This window comes from Macrobrachium nipponense, chromosome 21, assembly GCF_015104395.2.
Source record: "Macrobrachium nipponense isolate FS-2020 chromosome 21, ASM1510439v2, whole genome shotgun sequence".
NCBI lineage: Eukaryota > Metazoa > Arthropoda > Malacostraca > Decapoda > Palaemonidae > Macrobrachium > Macrobrachium nipponense.
Window position 1 is genome coordinate 18712710 of NC_087212.1, and position 24657 is coordinate 18737366.

Below are 24657 nucleotides of genomic sequence, written 5' to 3' on the forward strand. Positions count from 1 at the left end.
GCAATTGTAAGCTAATACTCTTACAGTATAGTAATATTCATTCATTTGTCTTCATTTTGAAAGAAATTGGAAGTCTCTAGGACAATATTTAGATTTATGGTGAATTTTTGAAAAAAAATATTTGTTTACGTCCGGGTGTTACGAATTCATGCATTATTTTGTGATAATATTTTCTCTGTGTTGCTTTTGTTGTTTTACAATGTGTTATATACCAAAATGATTGCAATTTAGTGTACATTACGAAACAAAAAGTAACTTGTTACCTTTAACCGTTTCGTGCACAGCGCGATTTGAATACAATTATATATGAAATTTCGTTTTTGCGCTATCATATATTGCATTATTTATATATGATAATGATAATTTTTTTCATTTCTGATGGTTGCATGCTAAACTTCAGGCAATGACAAAAAAAGGAGCCAAAAATGAACTCTTAATCTTGAAAACTAAGCGCGCTGTGATTTTTTGGAAAAAAAAAATTTTCCGCTTCCGCGCTCACTCCGAAACCCCTCCGGCACACGGGAGACAATTTTTTATTTACCGCTCCGGCGTAAGAGGGTTAATCTTTGGTGGCCTGTCAAGAATGCTTCTCACCCTCTTTCAAAGAACATCCTGTCATTCTTCTTTAGGAACCTGATCTCCGAGGGGCTTTCTCAGATCCAGGAAGATACCTTGCCTGCATTCAAAGTGAAAGTGCATGAAGTCTGAGCAGTCACTACCGCTCTCGCCTTTAAGCATAATTTATCCCTTTCAGGCATTCTTCAGTCGACCTTTTGGAAGTGCCAGTAGATCTTTGCATCTCACTCCGTACAAGAAGTTTAAACTTCTTCATACAAGAAGTTTAAACAATTTGAAAACTACAGTACACTTGAGCCATTATCATTGGCTGGCATGGTATTGGGGGAAGAAGCATAGGAGAGATTCTCTCTTCTGTCTCCTCGCTTTGACATAGGGTGTGGGTGTCAAGAGTTGGGGATCCTGGGGGTACCTTGTACCTACAGTGCCCAACAGTCTTCATGGATGGGTAGTGGTTTTGTGGTGAGTGTAGGTGACAGTGTTGTCAGGTCGTTCGATTTATTGGTACTATGTCCAGAGCCAGGGCACTTTTTGATGTATGTCTTGTCAGCGATCAAGCTTATCCTCCGCTGCAAGACTCCCACAGATGTAGAGGTGAGCCTCAGCTCAAACACCATGCTTCTACATGTTAAGATGAGCACCAACCAGAGGCAGTATTCACCTGCAGTAGTGCTCTTACCAGGTAAGGAAATGACAAGCATTGTTTTAATGCTAGCAATCCATTCTATTTCAAAGTTATTATCACAATGTTTTGGAATAGGATATATCCATTCATCCATCCCCTCATTTAATGTAGGATTCAGATATTCTGGAATAAAACATATCCATTCATCCATCCCCTCTTTTAATGTGGGATTCAGCTAAAGTAATTACGTACTTAGTAAATTACTTATATAAAATAGTTTTTATACTAAATTAAGTGTTTTAATGTGGGATATAGCTAAAGTAATTACTTGGTAAATTACTTGTATAAAATTATATTTTTATACTAAAGTGTCAATATATACTTACCAAGTAATTACAGAATCAGAGCCCTCCTTCCTCCCCTCTAATGGACATAACAGCAAAATCAGAATGAAGCTGCCCAGCTATTGTAGTTACCAGGTAGACCTGTTCAGTGTGCAAGGCTTGTCGCATACACTGCAACAGAAGCTAACATGATATTTTGATTTTAGGGTTTGGCAGGAGAGGCTAAAGGATAGCTAAAATAATTACCTGCTTCGTATATATGAAACTTAATTTTATCATAAAACCACTAAAATTGTAAGTTGTAATTTGTTAAACAAAAACTGCATTAATTCAAGAACTAAACATTTTGGCCAGCCATATGTTAGTCAAGAAGGTTAGCTCAATCTGGATGAATTAGTTAATATATAATAAAAAAATTTTGATACTGATTTAATACTAAATTCCATAAAGTATACCTTTTTGCGAGTAATCTACAAAAGAATCTCAGATATTTAACAAATCTTACAATTACATAGATATGCTGAGGAAGAACTTTAATGCTGAATTTTAGACTAGTTTTATACCTGCATTGTACATTGTGAATTTCTTTTAAAAGTTGTTTAAACTTTGGTGTTTTTTAAAATTATAAATCTACTCTGGACAGGTTCATGATATTCTCCCTCCTGTTACCATTTGTTCATCGTGAAGGAGGCATAGGACAGCAGGCTCGTGATGCATTATTACTCTGCATGGCACTCTCTGCCTCACACGCATCCGTTGGCCAGTACATTGCGCAGCATTCGAATTTTTGCCCTGTAAGTGTATAGAAGTTTTTCCATGAGTTATTAAAATTAACATAGTTTTAGAAAAGTTAGGGATATGCTTCTAAAACTTTGCAAATACAGTAGAGCCTCGGTTCTCGACGATAATTCGTTCCAGAAGGAGCGTCGAAATTCGATTATTTCGAGAACTGAATCAAGTTTTCCCATAAAAAATAACTGAAAATGGATTAATCCGTTCTTGACCATCAGTTATTACCCTAACCTTGCCTTTTTATACAATACATTACATGCAAATTACAATTAAATAAGTTAAAAGTTAAATAAATATAATGTTAAACGTATATTTATAATTTTAAATGTATAATATACAGTATAAAAGAAAACTAGCCTGTGTCCAACTGATTGTTGACCAAGATCCATAGGCTACCTAGGTAAATAGTAAGTAGAACGTAGTGTAGTGGGTAGGCATAAAACGTGTTGCTAACATAATAAAAACATTGAAAAGCAAGTCTAATTATTACAGTAAATTAATAAACTATTAAAATTAAACCCAATTTATATTTATAAAAAACTTGCAAAAATTTGCCTACAGTAAGTCGGCATTTAAGGATGTAAACAAACCATAGCGCAGCCCTGGTGGCTTATATCGGGACTATGGTAGTAAAGAAACCATATCTCGCTATAAGCCTAGAAACATTTACATTCGTTATTAATTTATGGTAAATCTTTTACGGAGTCGACTGCAATACTGTATACAAAATCGCTTGAAAATTATCTTTCAGTAAATGTAATGTTATGATACTAACGATTTTGTTTCATAAATGTCCTTATAAAAAAGGACATTTCAAGCTTATTGGACTTTGACAATTAATATGGTACTGCATGGTACATATATACGTACGCATAAGTAAAAGAATCTTCTTAATGTCTTTAATTACTATACCATTACATACCAGCATCTCGAAGCATACAGATTGCGTTCGTTACCGCGCACGCGTTGCATATGTAAACTGTGTCACTACCAGACCTCATACGTAAACATTGACGTCTTTTTACAGTAGACATAAAAGAATCGTCTTAATTTCTATAATTATTCTATACCATAGCGGCTTCTCTGATTAAGCTAAGGCTAACCTCTTTACCAGCAAGCTTAACAAAGATTAAGATTGCGTTCGCTACCGAACGGCACACGTTACGTATGTGACAGTGGTTTCACTACCAAATCTCACACGTAAACAATGACGTATTTTTACAGTAGACAAAAGAATCTACTTAATTTCTATAATTAATGTATACCGTAGCGGATTCTGAGTTAACCTAAGGCTAACCTCTTCTTTACTGGCACGCTTAAAAAGCTTAGATTGCGTTGCTACCGAACCGAACATGTTACGTATGTAACTGGTTTCACTACCAAATCTTACACGTAAACATTAACGTATTACAGTACGACATAAAAGATTCTTCTTAATTTCTTAATTACTACGCACTTAATATGGCATAGTGGCTTCTCTGATATAAACTATGACTAACTTCTTCTTTACCGGAAAGCTTAACAAAGCTTAAAGATTGCATTCACTACCGAACCGCACATGTAACCTACGTACGTAACATTGCCTTCACTCCAAACCTAACACTTAAATACGTATTGCATTTGCTACTGAAACGCGTGCCTCAAGTGTGAGCATGGTTTTAGAATATGTCTTCGCTTGAAAAAAAAATCAAGCAAGGGTGCTTGATTAAATCTTTTTTTCGCTCATCACTTTCATGCAGAGGAGAGGATAGACGAAACTTAAGGTTTATTTTGGAGTTGGAAATGATAGAAACATTTTGAAGAAGGAAAATGCGAGATGCCATGTAAACACTTTTCCATTATTTCAGAGATTAACAATAGCAAAAGGTTTTAATAGATAGCCAGTAGTAATGTTGGGACCCATGATGAATCAAAAGGTAACTGCGTATAGAGTGGATACCACCGAAAAAGCAAACAAAATGCGCGCAAGGTGTACAAGACACGACACATGTTTGAATGTTTGTAAACATTAGTTGCGGACTTTAAACAGTGCTGAGTGGCGTCACCATTGTTACCAACCGTTTTGCTAAATTATGCTAGTCGGTCCAAGCAAGAATTTATGCCAAATATGGTGCAATTTTGTGCCAGAATTATGCTATTAATCTATCATTATCTCATTTCTCTAATACATACGCAATCACTAGTACACTATTTGATATGCAATCACTATTATACTATTTGACAAATGTGTGAAGATCACACATACAAATGTGAAGAAAACAACAAATTTTACTTATTACTGCATCATTATCATGCCACTCGTAACCATTTTTCTTTAACAGGTCACATAAACAATTAATAAATACTTGAAAATGTGTGAAAATTACTTCAAATATAACATTTTGTTATTTATTGATATTTACTGAAAAATTAAAACTTAAAAAAAAAAAGGTAAACAAACAAACCAGTTTCTACTCAAGAAGAAAAACATACGTACTTATTACTTGATCATGCCACTGAAACACTATTTTTCTTTAACATATCACATACACAATGAATAAATACTTGAAAATTGTGTGAAAATCACTTCAGACATAATTAAAATTTTGATTACTGAAAAAAATAAAACTTAAAAAAGGAAAAAAAGTAATTCTTTACTCATGAAGAAAAAACATTAACACTTTACTGATCGTTTGTCTTGCCACTGTGGGTATTTATTTATATTCACAAAATTTAACATTCCTTAGTTGGGTTCAAACTTAGCAGTTAATCATTTGTTAGTGCTGCTTTTGAGGCAATTTCACTTGTAGATACATTCACTATAGCTGTGTATGAAATTGAGGAATTTTCTGCATTTTATTTAAAATTTTAGTGAAAATACATTCTAAAATTGTACTAGAACCCTAAGTGTGAAAGAAATTATGCTAAGCTCCAATTCTTGGGTCAAATTATGCTAAAAAACATGAAATTATGCTACATTTGGTAGCACTGGATGACGCCAACTAGCGGCGGCTGGCGGAAACAGTTTTGTTTACAAACATCATATGGTTGGGGGTCGGAAACTGGTTTTTTGGTTGAAAACAGATACAAAGTTTATTGGAAATTTAGTGACGAAATCCGATTATGTCGAGTACTAATACGGTCGTGAACCGGGTCTCTACTGTATAATTGTTCACATGTGGAGCAAATCTTCGGTCTTTAGAGAAATATGTATATGTTTATTTATTTGTTTTTGTTTCTAATGAAAGATGAGGAAAGTCTTCAGCGCTGTATCCTTTATTTGTACAGGTGTTGGCTGCAGGTCTGAGTGGCCTTTACTCCATGCTACCGCGTTCATTAAGCATAGAATCTGATGGCTGGCATCGCTTAAGTGTAGAAGACATTGGAGATATTCCTCAGCTACAGCTTTTTATGAATTCTTTAGAATTCTGCAATGCAGTTATACAGGTGTGGTATTTTATTTGTTTAGTAAAATGCTAATGTTTTGTGAAGCATAATTTTTCTGTGTAAGTAGTACAGTTTGGTGTATTATTTTACATACATTGGGAAAAATTAAAAAATATTAAGTTTTGTAATCAGTTCAGACAGTTAAGTAAATGAAATAGTCATTAGTTGGTTTACTAGTACATTTTTTTACACATCAAATACAGCTTATCAGCAAGACAACCATTAAAGCAGCATTTAATATAAAATGACATTGGTGACGGGAAAATTTCAGTGTTTGATTAATAAAACTAGAAAATATGAATAAGATTAACAATTACCCAAAACTAACTTAGCTGCAATTCAACAGGAACCCATTGCATTGTTGCCATATATCCTCATTGTTTGATTTTATTGAAGATTATGTAGAGTATGTAAATAAGAATAACAAGAACCTTCTGCAATTAAAATTGATCTGGAATACAGTGGTCCCCCAGTATTCGCGTTCTCCGGATGCGCGGACTCACTGATTTGCGGATTTCTCTCTGGACCGTATCTACCCATTGTTTGCGGGGAATTCGGCTATTTGTGGGGTTTTCAGATGATAAATAATCACTAATTAGAGTGTTTAAATGTTATTTTCATGCCTAAGTACATTTTTATGATACAAAAATGAATTACTAATTTAAAAATGTTAATATTGATCAATACTGCATTAGTAAGTTTAATAAGATTAAATGATATCACATAACTACAATAATAATTCTCTCTCTCTCTCTCTCTCTCTCTCTCTCTCTCTCTCTCTCTCTCTCTATCTCTCTCTTCTCTCCTCTCTCTCTCTCTTACAGAGATGTGTATGGATAAATAAATGATTTACTAATTTTCAAATATTGATATTAATGAACCAAACAAAAACTTCTTTCAGTTTTCTTCTAAAGATTGAAAAAGAAACCCACAAAATCACTGTGTAACTTGTATACTTTTAAGTATTTATATTTAATTTTACTCCACATTCGAGTACTTTCAGGCCCTATCTGTGGCCCATTTTCAAGAGATGTTTGGGTTGTCAGCCTGGGTCAAGGCCCAGCAGTCTTCTGGAACTATTACTCGTTAAGCTGTCAAGGAAACCAGAACAGCTATCACATAAATGACAGCTCAATGAGAAGTAGTTCCAGAAGACTGCTGGGCCTTGACCCAGGCTGACAACCCAAACATCTCTTGAAAATGGGCCACAGATAGGGCCTGAAGGTACTAGAGTGTGGAGTGAAATTAAATGTAAATACTTAGAAGTAAACAAGTTACACATTAATATTAATGTAAAGAACAATCAATTCATTAAGGAAAATACTACAGTGAAGTAGTAAGATTTTAGTTTATAAATGTAAAAAATTATGTAAGAATGAAAGAAATCCCAGTCTTCATGCATCTTTCTTTTGACCTCCAGGTCCAAGCTGAGGTCCAACAGCTGTTTAAATATATCAAGTAATGTGACAGGAGGGGAGGGAGTGTTTCTCTCTCTTCTCTTCCTCTCTCTCTCTCCTCTCTCTCTCTATCTCTCTTTCTTCACTCTCTCTACTGAGATGAGAGATTTTTATGGTACACATATGTATAATATGTTTATTAATATTTTCAAATAATAATAATAATAATAATAATAATAATTAATAATTAATAATAATAATAATAATAATAATAATTAATAATTAATAAGGAGGAGGAGTGAGGAGTGAGGAGTGAGGAGTGAGGAGTGAGGAGTGAGGAGTGAGGAGTGAGGAGTGAGGAGTGAGGAGTGAGGAGGAGGAGGAGGAGGAGGAGGAGGAGGACTCCTCCTCCTCCTCAAGGTGATACTCAAGTCAAAACTCAACGCCAGAAATAGTCGAATGGACGAAGGCAGAACTTCGCAGCATAGATCAGAAAACCAGGAAACATATGACAATAAACAAAGCACTACACCCAAGAGCAAATACGGACAGACTATACATAACACGAAAGGAAGGAGGGAGAGGACTACTAAGTATAGAGGACTACATCAACATCGAGAACAGAGCACTGGGGCAATATCTGAAAACCAGTGAAGACGAGTGGCTAAAGAGTGCATGGGAAGGACTGATAAAAGTAGACGAAGACCCAGAAATATACAGAGACAGGACAATGACAAACAGAACAGAGGACTGGCACAACAAACCAATGCACGGACAATACATGAGACAGACTAAAGAACTAGCCAGCGATGACACATGGCAATGGCTACAGAGGGGAGAGCTAAAGAAGGAAACTGAAGGAATGATAAGAGCGGCACAAGATCAGGCCCTAAGAACCAGATATGTTCAAAGAATGATAGACGGAAATAACATCTCTCCCATGTGTAGAAAGTGCAATACGAAAAATGAAACCATAAACCACAAAGCAAGCGAATGCCCGGCACTTGCACAGAACCAGTACAAAAAGAGGCATGATTCAGTGGCAAAAGCCCTCCACTGGAGCCTGTGCAAGAAACATCAGCTACCTTGCAGTAATAAGTGGTACGAGCACCAACCTAAGGGAGTGATAGAAAACGATCAGGCAAAGATCCTCTGGGACTATGGTATCAGAACGGATAGGGTGATACGTGCAAATAGACCAGACGTGATGTTGATTGACAAAGTCAAGAAGAAAGTATCACTCATTGATGTCGCAGTACCATGGGACACCAGAGTTGAAGAGAAAGAGAGGGAAAAAATGGATAAGTATCAAGATCTGAAAATAGAAATAAGAAGGATATGGGATATACCAGTGGAAATTGTACCCATAATCATAGGAGCACTAGGCATGATCCCAAGATCCCTGAAAAGGAATGTAGAAAAACTAGAGGCTGAAGTAGCTCCATGACTCATGCAGAAGAGTGTGATCCTAGAAACGGCGCACATAGTAAGAAAAGTGATGGACTCCTAAGGAGGCAGGATGCAACCTGGAACCCCACACTATAAATACCACCCAGTCGAATTAGAGAACTGTGATAGAGCAAAAAAAAAAAAAAATAAATAAAATAAAAAATAATAATAATAATAATATAACAATAATAATAATAATATAATAATAATAATAATAACTGGTGGGGTCTTAGAAGTTATAGATTATCTTGGGGGCACACTGGACTGTGAACCAGGAATTGAGAGTAGTAAAAAAAAAAAAAAAAAAAAAAAAAAAAAAAAAAAAAAAAAAAAAAGTAGCTGCGGCTTCCTTTTCAGATGTTTTTAAATGTACAGAAAATAAGCAGTTTTGTATATGTTTCTTGAGGTATAGTATATACAGTAGTATGTAGTGCATAATTATTTAAAAATTATTGGTACCTTGGAAATTATTCAAGTGGAGTGACTTAAATTCCAGAATTAACAAGTGAATTACCTTCTGAGCTTTCCATGTTATTTGAAAATTAATATTGGCTGTTGTTTTAATCTCCTCAATACATTAGGTCAGCATAATTATTGCCTCTGGTTTCCTTAGCATTCATTTTGATTGTGGATGGTAATCAGATTGCAAAAATGAGATTGAATTCAGCAAGTGTTTGGGGCATTTGACACTTTAAGCTTTGTCATTAAGACACACTGTCATATATTGGGGAAAAGGCCCACTTAAACATTAAAAAGGAACAATAGAACATGGGAATTCATCAAAGAACTAATAAAATCAGAATCACAAAAATAAGTATGGATATTTTAGGGTAATGAATGAGTCCTTCTCTTGATTGTAAACATAAGGATGGAGTCATGATCCACTAGAATACTTGAGACGGTAGTGGAAGGGGTTACATGTCGGTTTTTTATGATGGATTGCATTCGATAAAAATGTTTTATTATAAAGACATTGCTCAATGTAATCTTTAATAAAAGTGCACATTAATATACTGGGAATGTAATTTATAAAGTGTTCTGAAAGGCTTAGCTTTTTTATATTAATGAATACCATACTGCACAAACAAAATACATGTATTCAGTAGTGGCTGTAGCAACAAAATCAGATTATAGTGTACTTAGGTTTTTCCTTATTTGTAGGTGGCCCATCCTCTTGTAAGGGAGCAGTTAGTAGAATTCTTGTATCAAGGATTCTTAGTTCCAGTGTTGGGCCCTGCGTTACATCAGGTGAGTGGTGATTTTTACTTTTTAGGATTCTCATTGCATTATTTATATTTGTTATGATTTTGGTGCAGGTATAAAGAGAATGAATTGTTAATAGTTGTGCTTTTGTGATAAAAAACATTCAGAACCTATTGACTGTGGTGCAGTATAGGAGAATATGTATTCTTTTTATCCCTTTGTCACAAAATTATGCACAGTTAAAGGGCTAGTTGTGCTTGAAAATTTGAAGTAGTTGCTTTCAGAATTCACTATTTTTTTTAGTTCATTATACAGTAGCTGTTGGCTAATGTATTTTTATATAATGTTCAACTATGAATTTCTTGAAGGTTGTATACTGTAGTTGGAAATGGAGAACTTGGATTCCTGTTAAACTACCTACCTCTTCTTAATGTCGCAGCAACAAAGAGGAAAATTCAGGTCTATTTATAATTTTCATATAAAAATATTGATTATCCACAAAAGTACAATACTATTCCTCAGTATCCACTGTTGATATCTACTTTCTCTGTTCTGGTGCAGGGTTATTTCTTTGATATTAAAATTTCTTGCACATCACCAGATGAATGTTTATGCATACCACCATGTAGATGAATGGTAAACTTAGCATTATAAATAAACAAAATACTCACTAATGATGATTTTTTGTGGGGGGGCCTTGGTTTTGGGTTATCATTGTTCTCTGTTTCATGAAAAGTCCATGTAGAACTTGAGACAAATATGATAGTGATAAGCAGGAAGACATTTGAAATAATGAAAATGTGATGTCAGAACTTTAGATTGGTATGGTAGTGATGATGATTAAAATTGATGTGAGATGAAGTGTACATTATGGTCTTGTGCAAATGTAAACGTTTACCTTACATAGACCTTAAATAGCAAGTATTTGCTCATTCCAGACAAGTTCAAGATTGATTGTAAGGCAGTATAGTATGGTGCTTGTCTCTTATATCCTTATACAATAGAGGGACCTATCAGATCATCATAGTTGCTCTCTCAAAAGCCACATGTTGAGTATTGGGTGTAGATACAGCTGGCCATTTACTTATGCAGTTATTGGCTCCAGGACCTTGCATATCGCAGAATTTGTATGGACTCAAATTCTATGCAACAATATTTCATGCATTATTGTCATATCATATTGCAATTTATGAACAAAGTGATCAGGTGCAATTTACTTAATGATAATGTTTACATTCTTAAAATCATCAGCTGATTGCATTTTACTGAGTCATCATAGCCATTAGTCGCTAAATGAAATGAATTTCAGAGATTTGTTTTTCTTCTATAAATTACCAAAGCTTGGTTTAAAAATGTAACATACTTTATTTATAAATGAAGTAAATTTAATGAAGTAAAGCTGTGATTACAGCAATATCAGATGTTGCTTTTGCCTCTTCCAAAACATTTTGTTGCCTGCGCAATATTAGTTTCTTCAGCCACAGCTATATCTATAAATTTAGTTACATACTTTCGTAAAACTTTTCTCTCCATTGAGTGAAGGATGAGTAAAGATTTATTTTTATTTGAGATGAATCTTACCTACTGTTAAAGTTAGCTATATCTCCCTGCCGATTAGGCAAGTTGGTATTCAAACAAAACCTCAAATGCCTGCCCAGATAACTGTCTAGTTTACCTGCTCTCCACCAGGTGTGTTTCGAACGTTTTAGCTCGTCAGAATTCTCCTTGCCACCGTTGTGGTTAGGTGATTGTTGGTATTCTATGAAGTTTGGCTGTTTTACACCTGTTAACGGTATTGTAATTTCATTTTCGTAGGATATCTTCCACCGGAAGCAAAACCAATAACATCAGGCTATGTAGGAATGTTTTTGGTGTTACCAGGATGTTGACATTGGAAGTTGATCAACATTCATTTGTACTTGCAAGGGTACAGAGTGTGATCTTAGAACTACTAGATGTGAAGAATATAGGGAATTTTTCTGAGAAATTTATGACTGAATATGTCAGATATAGGAAAGACGGGAAACTAATTGATTGCAAAAGAAATTAGTTAGGTCAGGACTTAAACCTGTCAGGCTATCCCTACCCAGACTAGGCATTTCGGTAGTGCTAGTATTGACTTCCTTTGTAGCTCTGCCTTCTGCTCCCTATCCGGTTCAGGAAAAGTGTAATGAGAAGTTAGAACATAACATTAAACCTACTTTTAGTTCTAATACAAGTTGAACTGAGTTTGTGATGGGAACGTTCTGAATCCCTCCATAGTGTGAACTCTTATTCGTGTTTCGTTAGAAGTAAGGTGTTGGTGCCCTTTTCTGTACATAGCCCGAGTCTAGGACTGCCCTGAGATAGTTGGTAATGTCCACTGCCAGAACCGGGTCAGTTCTCGGGACGATGGGGTTCTGTACCCTCCAATACCTACTTCACCCTTTTCATGGTCTGAATCTTGTTTAAAGCATTCGCCAAAGGATCGTTAAAGCGATTGCCTAAGGACTGTTAAAGCGTTCACATATGGACCGTTTTGGTAAGTGTTAATGCTCGCTCCGTAGGCGCAATCTGTCGCCTTCAACACCTAGTTTGAGGTGTTAGCATGCATAGGTTTAATAATAGTATATAATATAGGTATAGACATTTTATTAAGATGATAATGTATCTGTAGCGAGTTTTGCACATTTAGATATGTCGACCCAGTCGACTATTTATCTCTCTCATGTTTTGGTTATTCTAAATTCTCATCTGCTGGCATATTCCTTTTTCTTCGTAATGCTTGCGTTCGTTCTTTGTCTGCTTTCTCTTCGGCTATCGGCAAATCACTTACTACTGCCTCGATTAATGTTTCTCTTTCAAGTCTACGCTGTCTGTAGTACCTAAATTTCTTGCCAAGTTAGATATTATTCTAGCTTCAGAGCTTTCTAACAAAGTTTCATATAGGAATGCTTTTAAGTATGTACGTTCTTTTTCGGACGAGGTGGGAGTGTCATTGTAATTTCTCTCCCATCCCCTCCCACTTCTGGCACCTTGTTTTCTTTCCCTCAGTCTACTCGTGCGGACATTGTTGACTCGTGTGGACGCAGTTGACTTGTGTGGACTTGGCTAAGTCCTGAGTCGTTTAAAATTGTCTTCCTCTGATTGAGTCGTGGTAGATGCGATACAGCACTCGGCTGTTGTCACCTCTTATGTTGCTTTTTGTCGCCAAGGGTTGCAGAAAGAGCAATCCTTTAAGCTCTCTTGTTTACCTCCTGTCGGCAGCTGTCTCCTCCTGTCACCCCTAGGTGGAAGAAGAGTTTGAATGGAGTTGGAGGAACTCGTTTGGGCTGGTCAGCGTTTGTTGCAGTATTACGCCTTACTGTATCCTCATTTTGTTGAGGAAAGAGGCTACATAGGGAATATGTCTTAATTGTCTTAGCGTATTTCGGTGCCCTCTAAATATTGGAGAAGAGAACCAACGCTTTCTCCTATTAGAGAGCATTTCATAACTTTTCTCGTCCTCGGATGCACAAATCTCCCTTTGGGTCTGCCTTGGCTTGTTGTCTTGTGTCATTTGAAGTTGCAGGGAGCAGAAGGCTGCCTCTTGATGTACAATTGCTTATTGGTCCTTTTACCATCTTTAGTAGGATGTTCACTTTCTTTCGCTTTCCTGTGGGGAAATGAACTCAAGACTGACAGACATGCTGATGGAGTTTCAGTGTAGTTTGTTGAGTTATTAACTTTTACTTAGCTACGTTGTCTCATCTCTGCGACTTCTTAGGGAGGTGGAGACCCCAGCCCAGCGAGTTTGTGAAGCCAGCTTTAGGGTTTGTCGCCAGTGTGAGTTTTTTAGCGAGGAAGACTAAGTAACTCATTTCTAATGCTGCAGGGTAATGTCCTCATGCTTATACTCACTCTATTTGGAAGAAGTGAGAACACTTTCACGTCCTGTCTGATTATGCAGCTCGGTTTAAGGCGATAAGGGATTGTCTATTGGTAGTCTTGTTTTATACCTTACGGGGATAAGTGCAGACTCAGGTTCTGGGATATGGACAGCTGTAACCTGGCATGCATGGAGACACTTGGGACCAGTACATTACATGGTGGAGACAGTGAAGGCCAGTTGTGATTCTTTTTTTGGTTTTCCTCCACTGGTTCAATTTCCCTCATATAGCCTCCTTTGTCTTCAGCAGAAATCTCTCATAAGTCTCTTTTTAGTAGGAGATTGTATATAGAGGGAATGATGGTCCAAGAGTAATTCTTTAGGACGAGCTCCATAAGTAATTGGAGTATTTTTGGACATTTGTAGACGGAATATGTAGTAGGAAGTGTCTGCCCACATACTTGTTGGTTTTATAGCATGGTTTTAGTGCCTTTCCAAAGAACGGTCAGACTTGTGGTACGCATGCAGAATGTAATCTAACTTACCAATACATCCACAGTCATTCTAACTTACCAATACATCCACAGTCATGCAAGTTCCTTCAAGATGTTTTTACAAGAAGGTATTGCTGTTCTGTGCACTTTGTTTGGGTTAGTGTGCATCCCTCTATAAGTTATGTCAGGGACTTGTTGCCGTGGGTGGATGGTGTCGACTTTAGGAGCAAGACACTTCTACTGAATCTGTGATTCAAGTTGGCCAACTCTGTCAACAGTATTCCAAAGGCCAAGGACCTGTCGCTTCTTCTGGCCCAATTTCTATGCATTATATTGTTAATTCTTTTTATCCCCATTCTTATCTAGTGATGTGGGGATGATACTTAATTATGCATGCTTGTTGGTCAAAGATGAATAGGCATGTGCTGCTTGTAGAATTTTAGGCCTGAAGGAAACTTCCTATATGGTAAGGGCTTTTCCTTATTAGAAAACATGGCCTCAATGGCGATATTTTCAGATAATCATGCTCAATTAATGTACAGTTTCAGCGTAAGAATTACGACTTACAAGTAAAGTTAAATTTGTAAGTAATCCAGAACCAACTTTGGCTCTAGGACTGTAGGAGGGATTCTGTAACCAAGAATTGTCCATTTTGTTCTTAAACCTAAGTCCAGATTTTGGTCTTTTCCCTCTTGTCATGCAACACAGAGTTTAACTAGTGTCATTACACTTCCATGCAACATAGAATGGTCAACACTACATTGGTAAAACTTTTTAGATGTCAGGGCAGTGGAAAGACATTAGGATGCTTAGCCGGTTTATTCCTGGTCAGAAACAAAGTCTTTGTGGGAAGTTTGCTGCTTTGAGTGAAATGAAACAATATATTGGTTTGAATAATTTATTCTGTGGAAGGACAGTGTTTTAGCAATTGGGGATTCAGGAAGAACAAACTGCCTACAAGGGCCTTTACATCTGTAAGTTTGGCACTTGGTGTGGGATTTAAGGAGCACGTATTTAGACTTACTAGCATGTAGATGAACAGGGACATCCGAATGATTACTACTACTTTGATGGCCCTCAGGCTTGAACAGTGGATGTTTCCTTAAATTTAGCCTAATTCAGACTCATAGGCTTGCCCTTCATATCTGCTCTGAATACTATTGAGCAATTTCAAGTTCAAGAATTGCTTAGTGTCTCCTGTGGAGCCCTTGTAGCCTCAGGGCAAATGATTTTCAGTATTTCCAATGCTCTTGGTAGATGTCTCATTCTTCTGTTGAGAAGAAATCAGCTCTACTACACAATTCCATACAGTTCCATTAACTTAGGCATCTACTTAACTGCTTGGAGATGTTAGAATGTCCCCTCCCAATAATAAGATTTTCAAGTTAACATAGGATTTGTCCTTAATTTAAAACTGCCATGGCATGGCCTGGGGTCAGAAGCAGTGGTCTGTGTATTGCTGAGGATGCCATTCTAGAGGAATTTTCAGCACCTGGATTCTTGTAGAAATCAATGTTTTCTGTTTAGAGATAATAAGACTTTTTACATTCTACTTCCCAAGTCATTGTTCCATACATACTTGCCTACGTATTGCATCAAGTACTTTTAGATCTTCCTGAGGACCAGCACTGTAAGGTGTTGAGATTGAAGCCCCTTCATCTCTATATCAGTCTCACTGGAATTTAGATGTGAGTCTAAAATTTATCTGAATTTACTTTACAACCTTTTACTAAGCACTAGCAGCGGTTAATAAGTAAATTTATTGTCAGCACCCTTCTTGTAAAGATGTAAAAGGAATGCTATTTTAGCTTTCTGCCTTAGAGCTGAGGGTGATGTTAAGGCTATGCTTTAAAGTGCCCTGTAAGAATTCCAATGTAACCCCTTAGTGGGGAAGAAGAGGAAACTTCTCTATCCTGTTGGGGCATTTAAATTTAAAGGTTAAGACTAGAACATTTTTTATCATCCTTTTAGAAACTTTGAACATCTTTGTCAGAGGTAAATGCTGGAAGAGGCAAAGTTAACCTTTGATTTTGTGGTTTTGAGAAACATAGATGATGTTGTCAAAGGTTAAGCCTGGAAGAGGCAAATATCAACCTTTTGTTTTGTGATTTTAGAAAACCTAGCTGTCTTTGCCAGCTTGAAGGCAAAGTCAACTTTTTGTTTTGTGGTTTTAGAAAACCTAGAATGTATTTGTAAAGGTTAAGCCTGGAAGAGGCAAAGTTAACCTTTTGTGTTGTGACTTTTAGAAACTTATAACATCTTTATCAAGAAACACGAGGTCCTCTGTGACCTATTGGATAGGCTAATGCATGAAAACTAGCTCCATATCTTCTACCTTTATTGAAGGTAAACATTCATGTGAGCAGCAGTTGTAACTTCATTTAGTGTTGAGTCAATTTGTCACTCCAGAATAGGATTGATGTGGCACAGTAGAAGTACAATTCGGTTTTTACATGCTCAGTACCTTAAGTATACAGAATTGTGTTTGAAAACAGTAAAGCCCTTAATCCACTGCTAATAGTGGGTAGTCGTTTCCTGAACCGAAAAAAGAGCTATTCTTCAGGCTCTTTTGTTTAAATCCCGGGTTTTAACATTTTGGGGAGCGTGAAGGTACAAATTTTGCATAGGAGCGTACCTTTATATTTTAAAAGTATTTATTTTAAGTGACTGTCATTTTATAGGGCTTTTGGACATAGGCACAGGGGTCCCTCATACCACTTGTGTTTCATTCTGGCTGAATTAAAGCAGTTTCCTCCACAAGGCTGCTCTTTGCTGCATATGTATGAGAGCCTTGCTCCTTGAATGGAATCCAACTTCTGGTGGTAGTAAAGTCCATCAAGGATTCCAGATCAGGTGAGAATGTTTTGGTTTTCATGCAAGAAACCTTTAGCTCAAATGGCAGAGCAGAATTAATTCTAGCTGCACTACCCACCATCCACTTCTTAATGTGGGGAATCAGCTAACTTTAACTGTAGGTAAGATTTTTTGTTTGAATGTCGACTCGCCTAATCGGCGGGGAGATATAGCTAACTTTAACAGTAAGTAAGTATCCAAATAATAAATTTTATTATGAAAATTCATATATTTTTATTTATGGAAGGGACCATTGAAAATTAGCATATTTTCTACAAGTCAACAACCGTATTGCAACTCTTAATACATAAATGTGTTAGTTGTTGTAACTGACATCAGCAAACGGCTGTTTCTCAATTTGAATGTTTATATCAGTACTTGCTGTTGTTTAAGCCAGTGTCTTGCCTGCAGTAGCAAGTGGTTGTTAATTATGAGAACTAGTAATTAATTTGTAGACAAGTCACAAAGTTGATAAGCCTTATTTAATGTATGAAGATTCGCTTTTAACGTAATGAACTTTAGCCTCTAGGCATTTACTTTAGTTAACAGCTAACTCAGATATAATATGCAATATCAGTGGTATCTACTAAAACTGAGACAGGCATAGAAAGCTTAGCCTAGTGTAATATACTGAAATACATCTTGCTGTGTACGTGATGTTTATGATGAAATGTTTTTGGCCAAAATTTTAATGTTCATTGATAGTACTTCAGTCAGGATGATACACACTGTACTGTATTATATGCAAATTACAGTTCTTTTGTATTCTGTATATTTATGAGTTTTATAGGATGTTTTCATTGGAAATGAATGATCTTGTGTATTTATGGAGCAAGCTTCAGTTCCAAAATCTGAAAAAATCCCAATACTGAAACATGAGGCTGCCCTCATAGCCACTTGAGAACTAATGGCAGCTGATTCAAGAGTGTCCGGGATCAGGGGAGTTGCTGGACTGTGGATTGCCAAATTTAAGAGGTTGGACTGTATTTGGCATGAATCTTACCTGCTGTTAAAGATAGCTTTTATCTCCACACTGATAGGTGAGTTGGCATTCCAACAAAAGGAAAGATTGGATGGCTGCCCAAATGACTGTTTAGCACACCTGTTGTCCACCAGGTGTGTTTTGAATATTTCAGCTCTTGTCAGAGTTCTCCTTGCCGCCATTGTGCATAGGCACTTGTTTTAAGATTTTGGATGTTTGCTATCTCATTGTACAGTACATTTATTTTTTGTATTTTGCCTTTCACTGGAGTCAGGGTTTAGAATGTTAGGTTTTTTAGGAATGATTGTGTACTGTGTTAGCAGGATGTTGATTTTTGAGGAGAAAGACAGTTTGTGCTAGCTGCAGGAGTATAAAGTGTGATCTTAAAGAGTAGATGTGAGGAAGTGGGATTTTCTAAGAGCTTTCTTCTTAAGCTCGTTAGTTTAGGAAGAGCCAGGAAGCAGATAGATTGCAAAATCAAATATGTACTAGTTACGTCAGTTTACCAATCTGTCATATCTCCTCCCTTCAACAGGTCTTTTGTTTGTAGTTATTCTTACTCATTCTTGGCTTTTTCATTGTTAATGCGTTAGTTAGTACGTACTGAGACTTCCTCTATAGCCCTGCCTTCCATTCCCCTTTCAGTTCAAGAAAAGCATATTGAGATGTTAGAACAGATGTAAACCTTATTTTAGTCAGTTGAAGGTTTTATCTGAAGTTAAGTCAGGGAACTGTTGCAGGTCCTCTCATAGTGTGCAGTCAATTTTGCCTTCCCTGTAAGAGGTAAAGTGTTCATGCCGCTGCTCGTCTGTAGCCCAGCCCTAGCATGAGGTTGTTAGCACCATAGGACTACTTATATAGTTATAGACATTGTTATTAATAATAATGTGTGTATTGTACTTATGCTGATGTTAAGTTGACTCAGCTGATTGTTGAACCAACTTCTACATCTACTACTCATTCTGAATTCTCATTTGCTACTCCTCCTTCTCACATGCTTTTTCTTCCGCCCTCAAAATATCTTTTGTTTCTGGTTCTGTTGATAATGTTTCTCCAATCCTACCATGGTTACAGTATATTCTGTTATTTTCAAACTAGCTTTTATCCAAGCTACTTAGCTTTCTAAGGTTGTGTCATGTGGGAATGCTCTTAAGCCTGTTGAGTCACTTTTGAACAAGACAGAGATTTGTCGCTTGAACAAGACAGAGATTTGTCGCTCCTCTTTCTCCTGCCTTCCAACCTTTCCCATTTTCTTTGGCACTTCAGTTTCTTTTCCTTAACTGACTTGTGTTGACTCAGGTGAGTAAATTTAGACTGCGTTTCCCTGTACCCCTACCATCATGTTGCAGATTCATTGCGGGTAATCGGCTGCTGTTGCCTGCTGTCACCTGTTGTTGCCTTCTGGTGGAAAAAGTTGGAATCACAGGAATCTCCTTTGATTCGTCTGTGCTTGCTGGAGCATTGCACTTAGCTTTATCCTCATTTAGTGGAGGAAAGAGGCTACAGTACCATTTCCTATTTATCAGGTCAATCAAGTTTTACCATGTGGAAAATTCCACAACTCATATTATTATCTAATAACGTACACTGTAATAATATATGGAATTCTGGGGCTTGAACCCAGGAACTAATTCCAGGGGTTCAAGAGCCCCCTCACCACATCAAGGTGGTCCCTAGTCAAAGAGGCTTTGACAAAGGTCGTAGGTTTTCTAAAACCACAAAACAAAAGGTTTACTTTGCCTCCTCCAGGTTTAACCTATCTAAATAAACTCCAATGCCCTAACAAGACAGAAAAGTGTTTACTCTTATTCTCCTTCAAAGAGGTTAAATCAAAGGCAATTTAATCTTTATGAGTAGCAATGAAGTATTAAGTACCCTTGGTCCCATGATGATACCCTTTTGGCACAGATAAAGAACTTGGCACCCTCCTCTGACAACCTGTGTTTGGACATGGCTGGGAAGCCTCCTTGTGTAATTACACTGGAACACTATGCTCCAGCATAGAACAAAGGGAAATTGACCATGAATGTATTATCATGGAAAAATTATGTATCAAGCATGTCAACAAATACATCTGTGAAAGATATTAGGCAAAATATAAGGAAGTGCAACAAACCAAAATGGGAAACTATATCATGACCCATATGAAATCTCGGATATAATAGGGAAACACTTTGAAAACATAAGTACCTACTCCAATATAAATGAAAATTTTAAAAATATAAGAAACAGGGAAAAAATACTACATATACTCAATTTTGAAACTATTGAAGATCTAGAATATAATAATGCATTTAATATGCAGGAATTAAACATTGCTCTAGATTCATGTCATCCATCAGCCCCAGGCCATGATAAAATATCATTTGAAATGATACAAAGACTAGCCTCCATTGCCAAATCATATTTACTAAAATTCTATAACACCATCTGGATGAAACACATTTTTCCAGATAATGGAAACATGCTGTCATTGTCCTAATAAACAAACCTGAGAAAGATTCAAGTAATCCATCCAATTATAGTATCAGGGTAAAGTCTTTTTCTGAATCAAAGAAAGAGCAGTCTTATAGGCTCTTTGTTTCAAATCATAGGTTTTAATATTTTGGGGAGCATTAAAGTACATATATATTGTAAAAAACTGTACATGTAAATCATAGTTTTTTTTTTTTTTTTTTTTTTTTTTTTTTTTTTTTTTTTTTTTTTTTTTTTTTTTTTTTTAGTTGACTGTCAGTTTTTAGGGCTTTTGGACCCAAGCAGAGGGGTCCCTTAATGCAGCTTCTGTTTCATTATAGCTGAATTGAAGCTGTTTTCACTGCAAGGCTGCTCTTTGCTGCACACATACAAGAGCCTTGCTCCCTGAATGAATCCAACTTCTGGCAGCAGTAAGATCCAGAAGGGATTCCAGAAAGGTAAGAATGTTTTGAGTTTCATTCAAGAAACCTTTTGCTTAATTGGCTGAGCAGATTTTGTCTAGCTGCACTACTCACCAACCTATTCTCAATGGGGAATCAGATATCTTCAACAGTTGGTAAGATTCATCCCAAATGATATAATTTTTCTTAATAAAATTTATTATATGGATACTTACCTACTGTTAAAGTAGACCCCATCCAGCCAACCCACTACATAGTGGGCTGTCAAGGTTAATTCTGACGAGCTAAAACATTCAAAACACCTGGTGGAGAACAGGTGTACTACGCAGTCATCTGGGCAGCCCTCCAGTTTTTTCCTTTGTTTGAATGATGACTTGCTTATCAGCCTGGAAATATAAGCTATCTTCAACAGAAGGCAAGAATCCAAATGATAAATTTTATTATGAAAATTATTACTTTTAGCCATTGTGAAAACTTCATATATGATAGCCTCATGTTGGAACAGATTAGCAGCTGAACTTATCAATAGTACCCTAACCAACCTATTCAAAAATAGATAAGTGATCAGTACTTATGATTTTTAATATTGAAAATTTATTTTATAAAGGTGTCTTTATGTGTAACTTGCACTGGGAGTAAATGGCTTTGAAGATGTGACATAGCTTGATAACTGTGAGAGTGAAGAGGAAGAAAAAGAGCTGCTAAAATATTCTGCTTGGTAGCCTGAGCCCATTTGTACAACAAACTGCTGACTGAATACTGTTTAGAAGTAAAATTACATACAACATAAGAAGCCGTCTGAAAACTGTTTAAAAATAAACATACATACAGTATAAGAATTCATCTGAAAAAAGAACTACCACTAATTCTAAGAGGTAAAGGCGTACTAATTACTTACAAATAACAGTTACTACTGTGTAGCTGGCATTTCAGGAGGCAAGAAGTCAGCAATGTATATCTAACCTTCGAGGTGTAGAAATCAAACTTTATTACTTAAATACAAAAGGGGTAAAAGATATTAAAGGGCTATAAAAATGAAATTGGAGGAGTAAATGAAAGAAATAAATTTGGAATTACGTACAGTTAAATAAACCAAAATGTGTTTTCATAAACTGTCCAAGGGATTCTCAATTGTTAACAACCCTGTAGAGGCATGAAAAGTGATAAGAGGTGACTGATGGGTACCTTAGATTCCAGGTGGTTCATGTACCTTTCTACTACTGTACAAGTATTTTTTTCTGTTAAACAAAATACGTACTGTAATCGATTGTCTAGAGACATTTATATCAAGACAATGAATTTTGCCATACATAAGTGATAGGGCTGTGATGAAACAATAAATTAGTATCTCCATGTTAGCCACGGTTATTTTGCAGGAAATTATTTAAATATAAAATTTTGATGTTTTTTAGACATTTTGTATCGTAGTTATTGACACTGTATACTACTATTGTCTTTTGATAAAAAAATATTTGGATTTTATGGCTGAACCAGATTTGGAGCGTTATGCATACTTGTTTGTTATAAAATCATGCTTTCTGTAATGATAGGTTAACTGAAAACAAACATTTATTTTACAAAAGTATTTGGCTTAGAAGTACACAGTTGTTACTGTGCAATTTTTACTTGTTTTAAATATTGTGTAAGAATTATTAACTCAAGTTCACACTCCCTTCACCTAGTGACATCTATTGTATACTTGATGTACTTTAGGTTGTTTACAGTATCTGTTGGATTAGTGTGTTAATTTTAGAATACATTGTATGAAAGCTATGGTTTGTTTTTCAACTCTTGTATTTTCATTTTTAGGGAAGCTTCTACCATGACTGGTTATTATAGTTTCCACTCTCAGTTTTATTGATAATCTACCCAATGTCTCAAGTTCTTCAGTTTCGTACCCTATTTACCACAGTCAAAGGTTAATAATTGGATGAATTGTACTTATTGCAACGTGGCATTTAAGTTTTGTTGCATAGAAACTTGTATGTTGTAATAAACTTGATTTTATTTGCATATAGGTTTCAATAATTATAGTATTGTTGCTGAAAGTGAAAGTTTTGTTATTTTATTGTGGGATAGAGTGCTATGTTAGTTTTATGCTTTAAGTTATGCTGAAAGGGTATTTTATTCCTTTGCATCTCTTTTTCTTTTGATTTTTCTTATCTGCCATAGTACTTCTAGTGAATCTGATTTTTCATCTATTCTTGTTTGCATTTTATGGGACTTAGTAACACAGGCTCTTTTTTGCATCCTTGGGCCTTTCCATGACTTGGTACCAATCATTGGCTTTCACAGGGTGGTGCAGTCAATGGGGATGTCCGCGCACACAGCTCACCTGTTTTTCTGGTTAGTATTATATTTGCTTCATATTTGCACAGGACTTGTCTGTACTTTTATGCTTCTTGTTAGGGTGTGCCTTCAACAATCTTATACATAAATACTTGTACAGCTTTTTACCAATGTTTGAGCAGTGAAGCATATTAGACAGACCTTGTTTTCTTGTATGTGGAGTAGACTTTGGAAGTGTTTGATTGATTACTATTAATATTATTTCAGTATCTGAATGTCATCTTTGAAAGGTTAATTTAAAAAAAAAATATATGGTAAGCTTTGAGACATTTACTGCCTGCACATCAAGCCCCATGTTGGAGATGGGTATTATGAAAGCAACTAGGTAAATCTTAAATTTACTGTTTGGATAGTTACTAGAGTTCTAGCTAATATTTGTTTCGACAAGAAAATTATTTCTAGTTCTCTCCACACAATTAGATGGCTTACCTCATCACTAATAAAATTTAAATAACCGACCCATACGTTTGAGGTGGACTCTTTGGCTGCCCGCACAAGGGACACTTTCAGTGGAAAGTAGTTGGCCAACTAAGTGGCCAACCACTAAAAAAAATATTTAACACGTGTTTACACAGAAGGATGCAGACAAGCAACAAGCAGTGGACGTGGCTAAAAGAGTGGCTAGGAAGTGGCTACTGGGTCAGTATTCTTGGCCACACCACAGTCGCTCACCACTTGTGGCCGAGGTTAAAAATCATTATTTCAGATCAGAGCAAGCGCACGAAAGATTTTGTAGTTGGGATACTTTGGCTGTAGTAGGTGATTGACCAGCAGAGGGGACATACCAATATTGTCACAATGACATGGAGAGAAATAATTGCCTGTAAATCTTTGATTACGGAGGTGTAGAAAAGACCAGCTCTCTATGATTTTATAGTAAAGGTATACGTATAGTTATAAGCATATAAAGGATAAATTATGGACAGTGTATAATGCTACTTCATACAATGGTTCCCCATACAGGCGGTCCCCGGGTTACGACGGTTCCGGCTTACGACGTTCCGAGGTTACGACGCTTTTTCTTAAATATTCAATGGAAAAATCCGTCCTGGGTTACGACGCTTGTTCCGAGGTTACGACGCTGACGCTTCCGACGCTCCGAGTTAACGTCGCTTTTAAAAAACGCATACTATGATAAAAATCCTTTATAGTTTAGCACAGTATATTAATAAAAATAAGTTTCTGGTTAGATTACAACAAAAATTTTGAGATTATGATGATTTTCGACACTTTTTATGTTGTATTTTTCTATGTTTTTTAGTGACGCCTCATATGCGGAACTAGTTTCCGAGCGAATGAATACATACTAGTTTACATATAACAGTCCAAAAGCGCAAATAATGAAAAAATCATTGCTTGTTTCCAGTAATAATAACAAAACGAAGTTTCTGGTTAGATTACAACGCAAATTCCAAGTATCCAAAGAGAGACATTATCCAGTAAT

General features: G+C 36.2%; 1 protein-coding gene across 6 annotated transcripts in view; it reads left to right on the forward strand.

Annotated features, from left to right (window-relative positions):
• LOC135197820 (FHIP family protein GJ17503-like) overlaps window positions 1-24657 on the forward strand; it is a 246217-nt gene that overhangs the window by 106783 nt on the left and 114777 nt on the right. For 5 of the 6 annotated variants that reach the window (XM_064224954.1, XM_064224959.1, XM_064224957.1 and 2 more), the window contains exons 5-8: window positions 2189-2339; window positions 5605-5763; window positions 9771-9857; window positions 23160-23210. In XM_064224954.1, coding sequence (XP_064081024.1) covers window positions 2189-2339; window positions 5605-5763; window positions 9771-9857; window positions 23160-23210 — 448 coding nt within the window. The remainder of the gene's footprint in view (window positions 1-2188; window positions 2340-5604; window positions 5764-9770; window positions 9858-23159; window positions 23211-24657) is intronic. The other variant, XM_064224955.1, reaches the window with a different exon arrangement.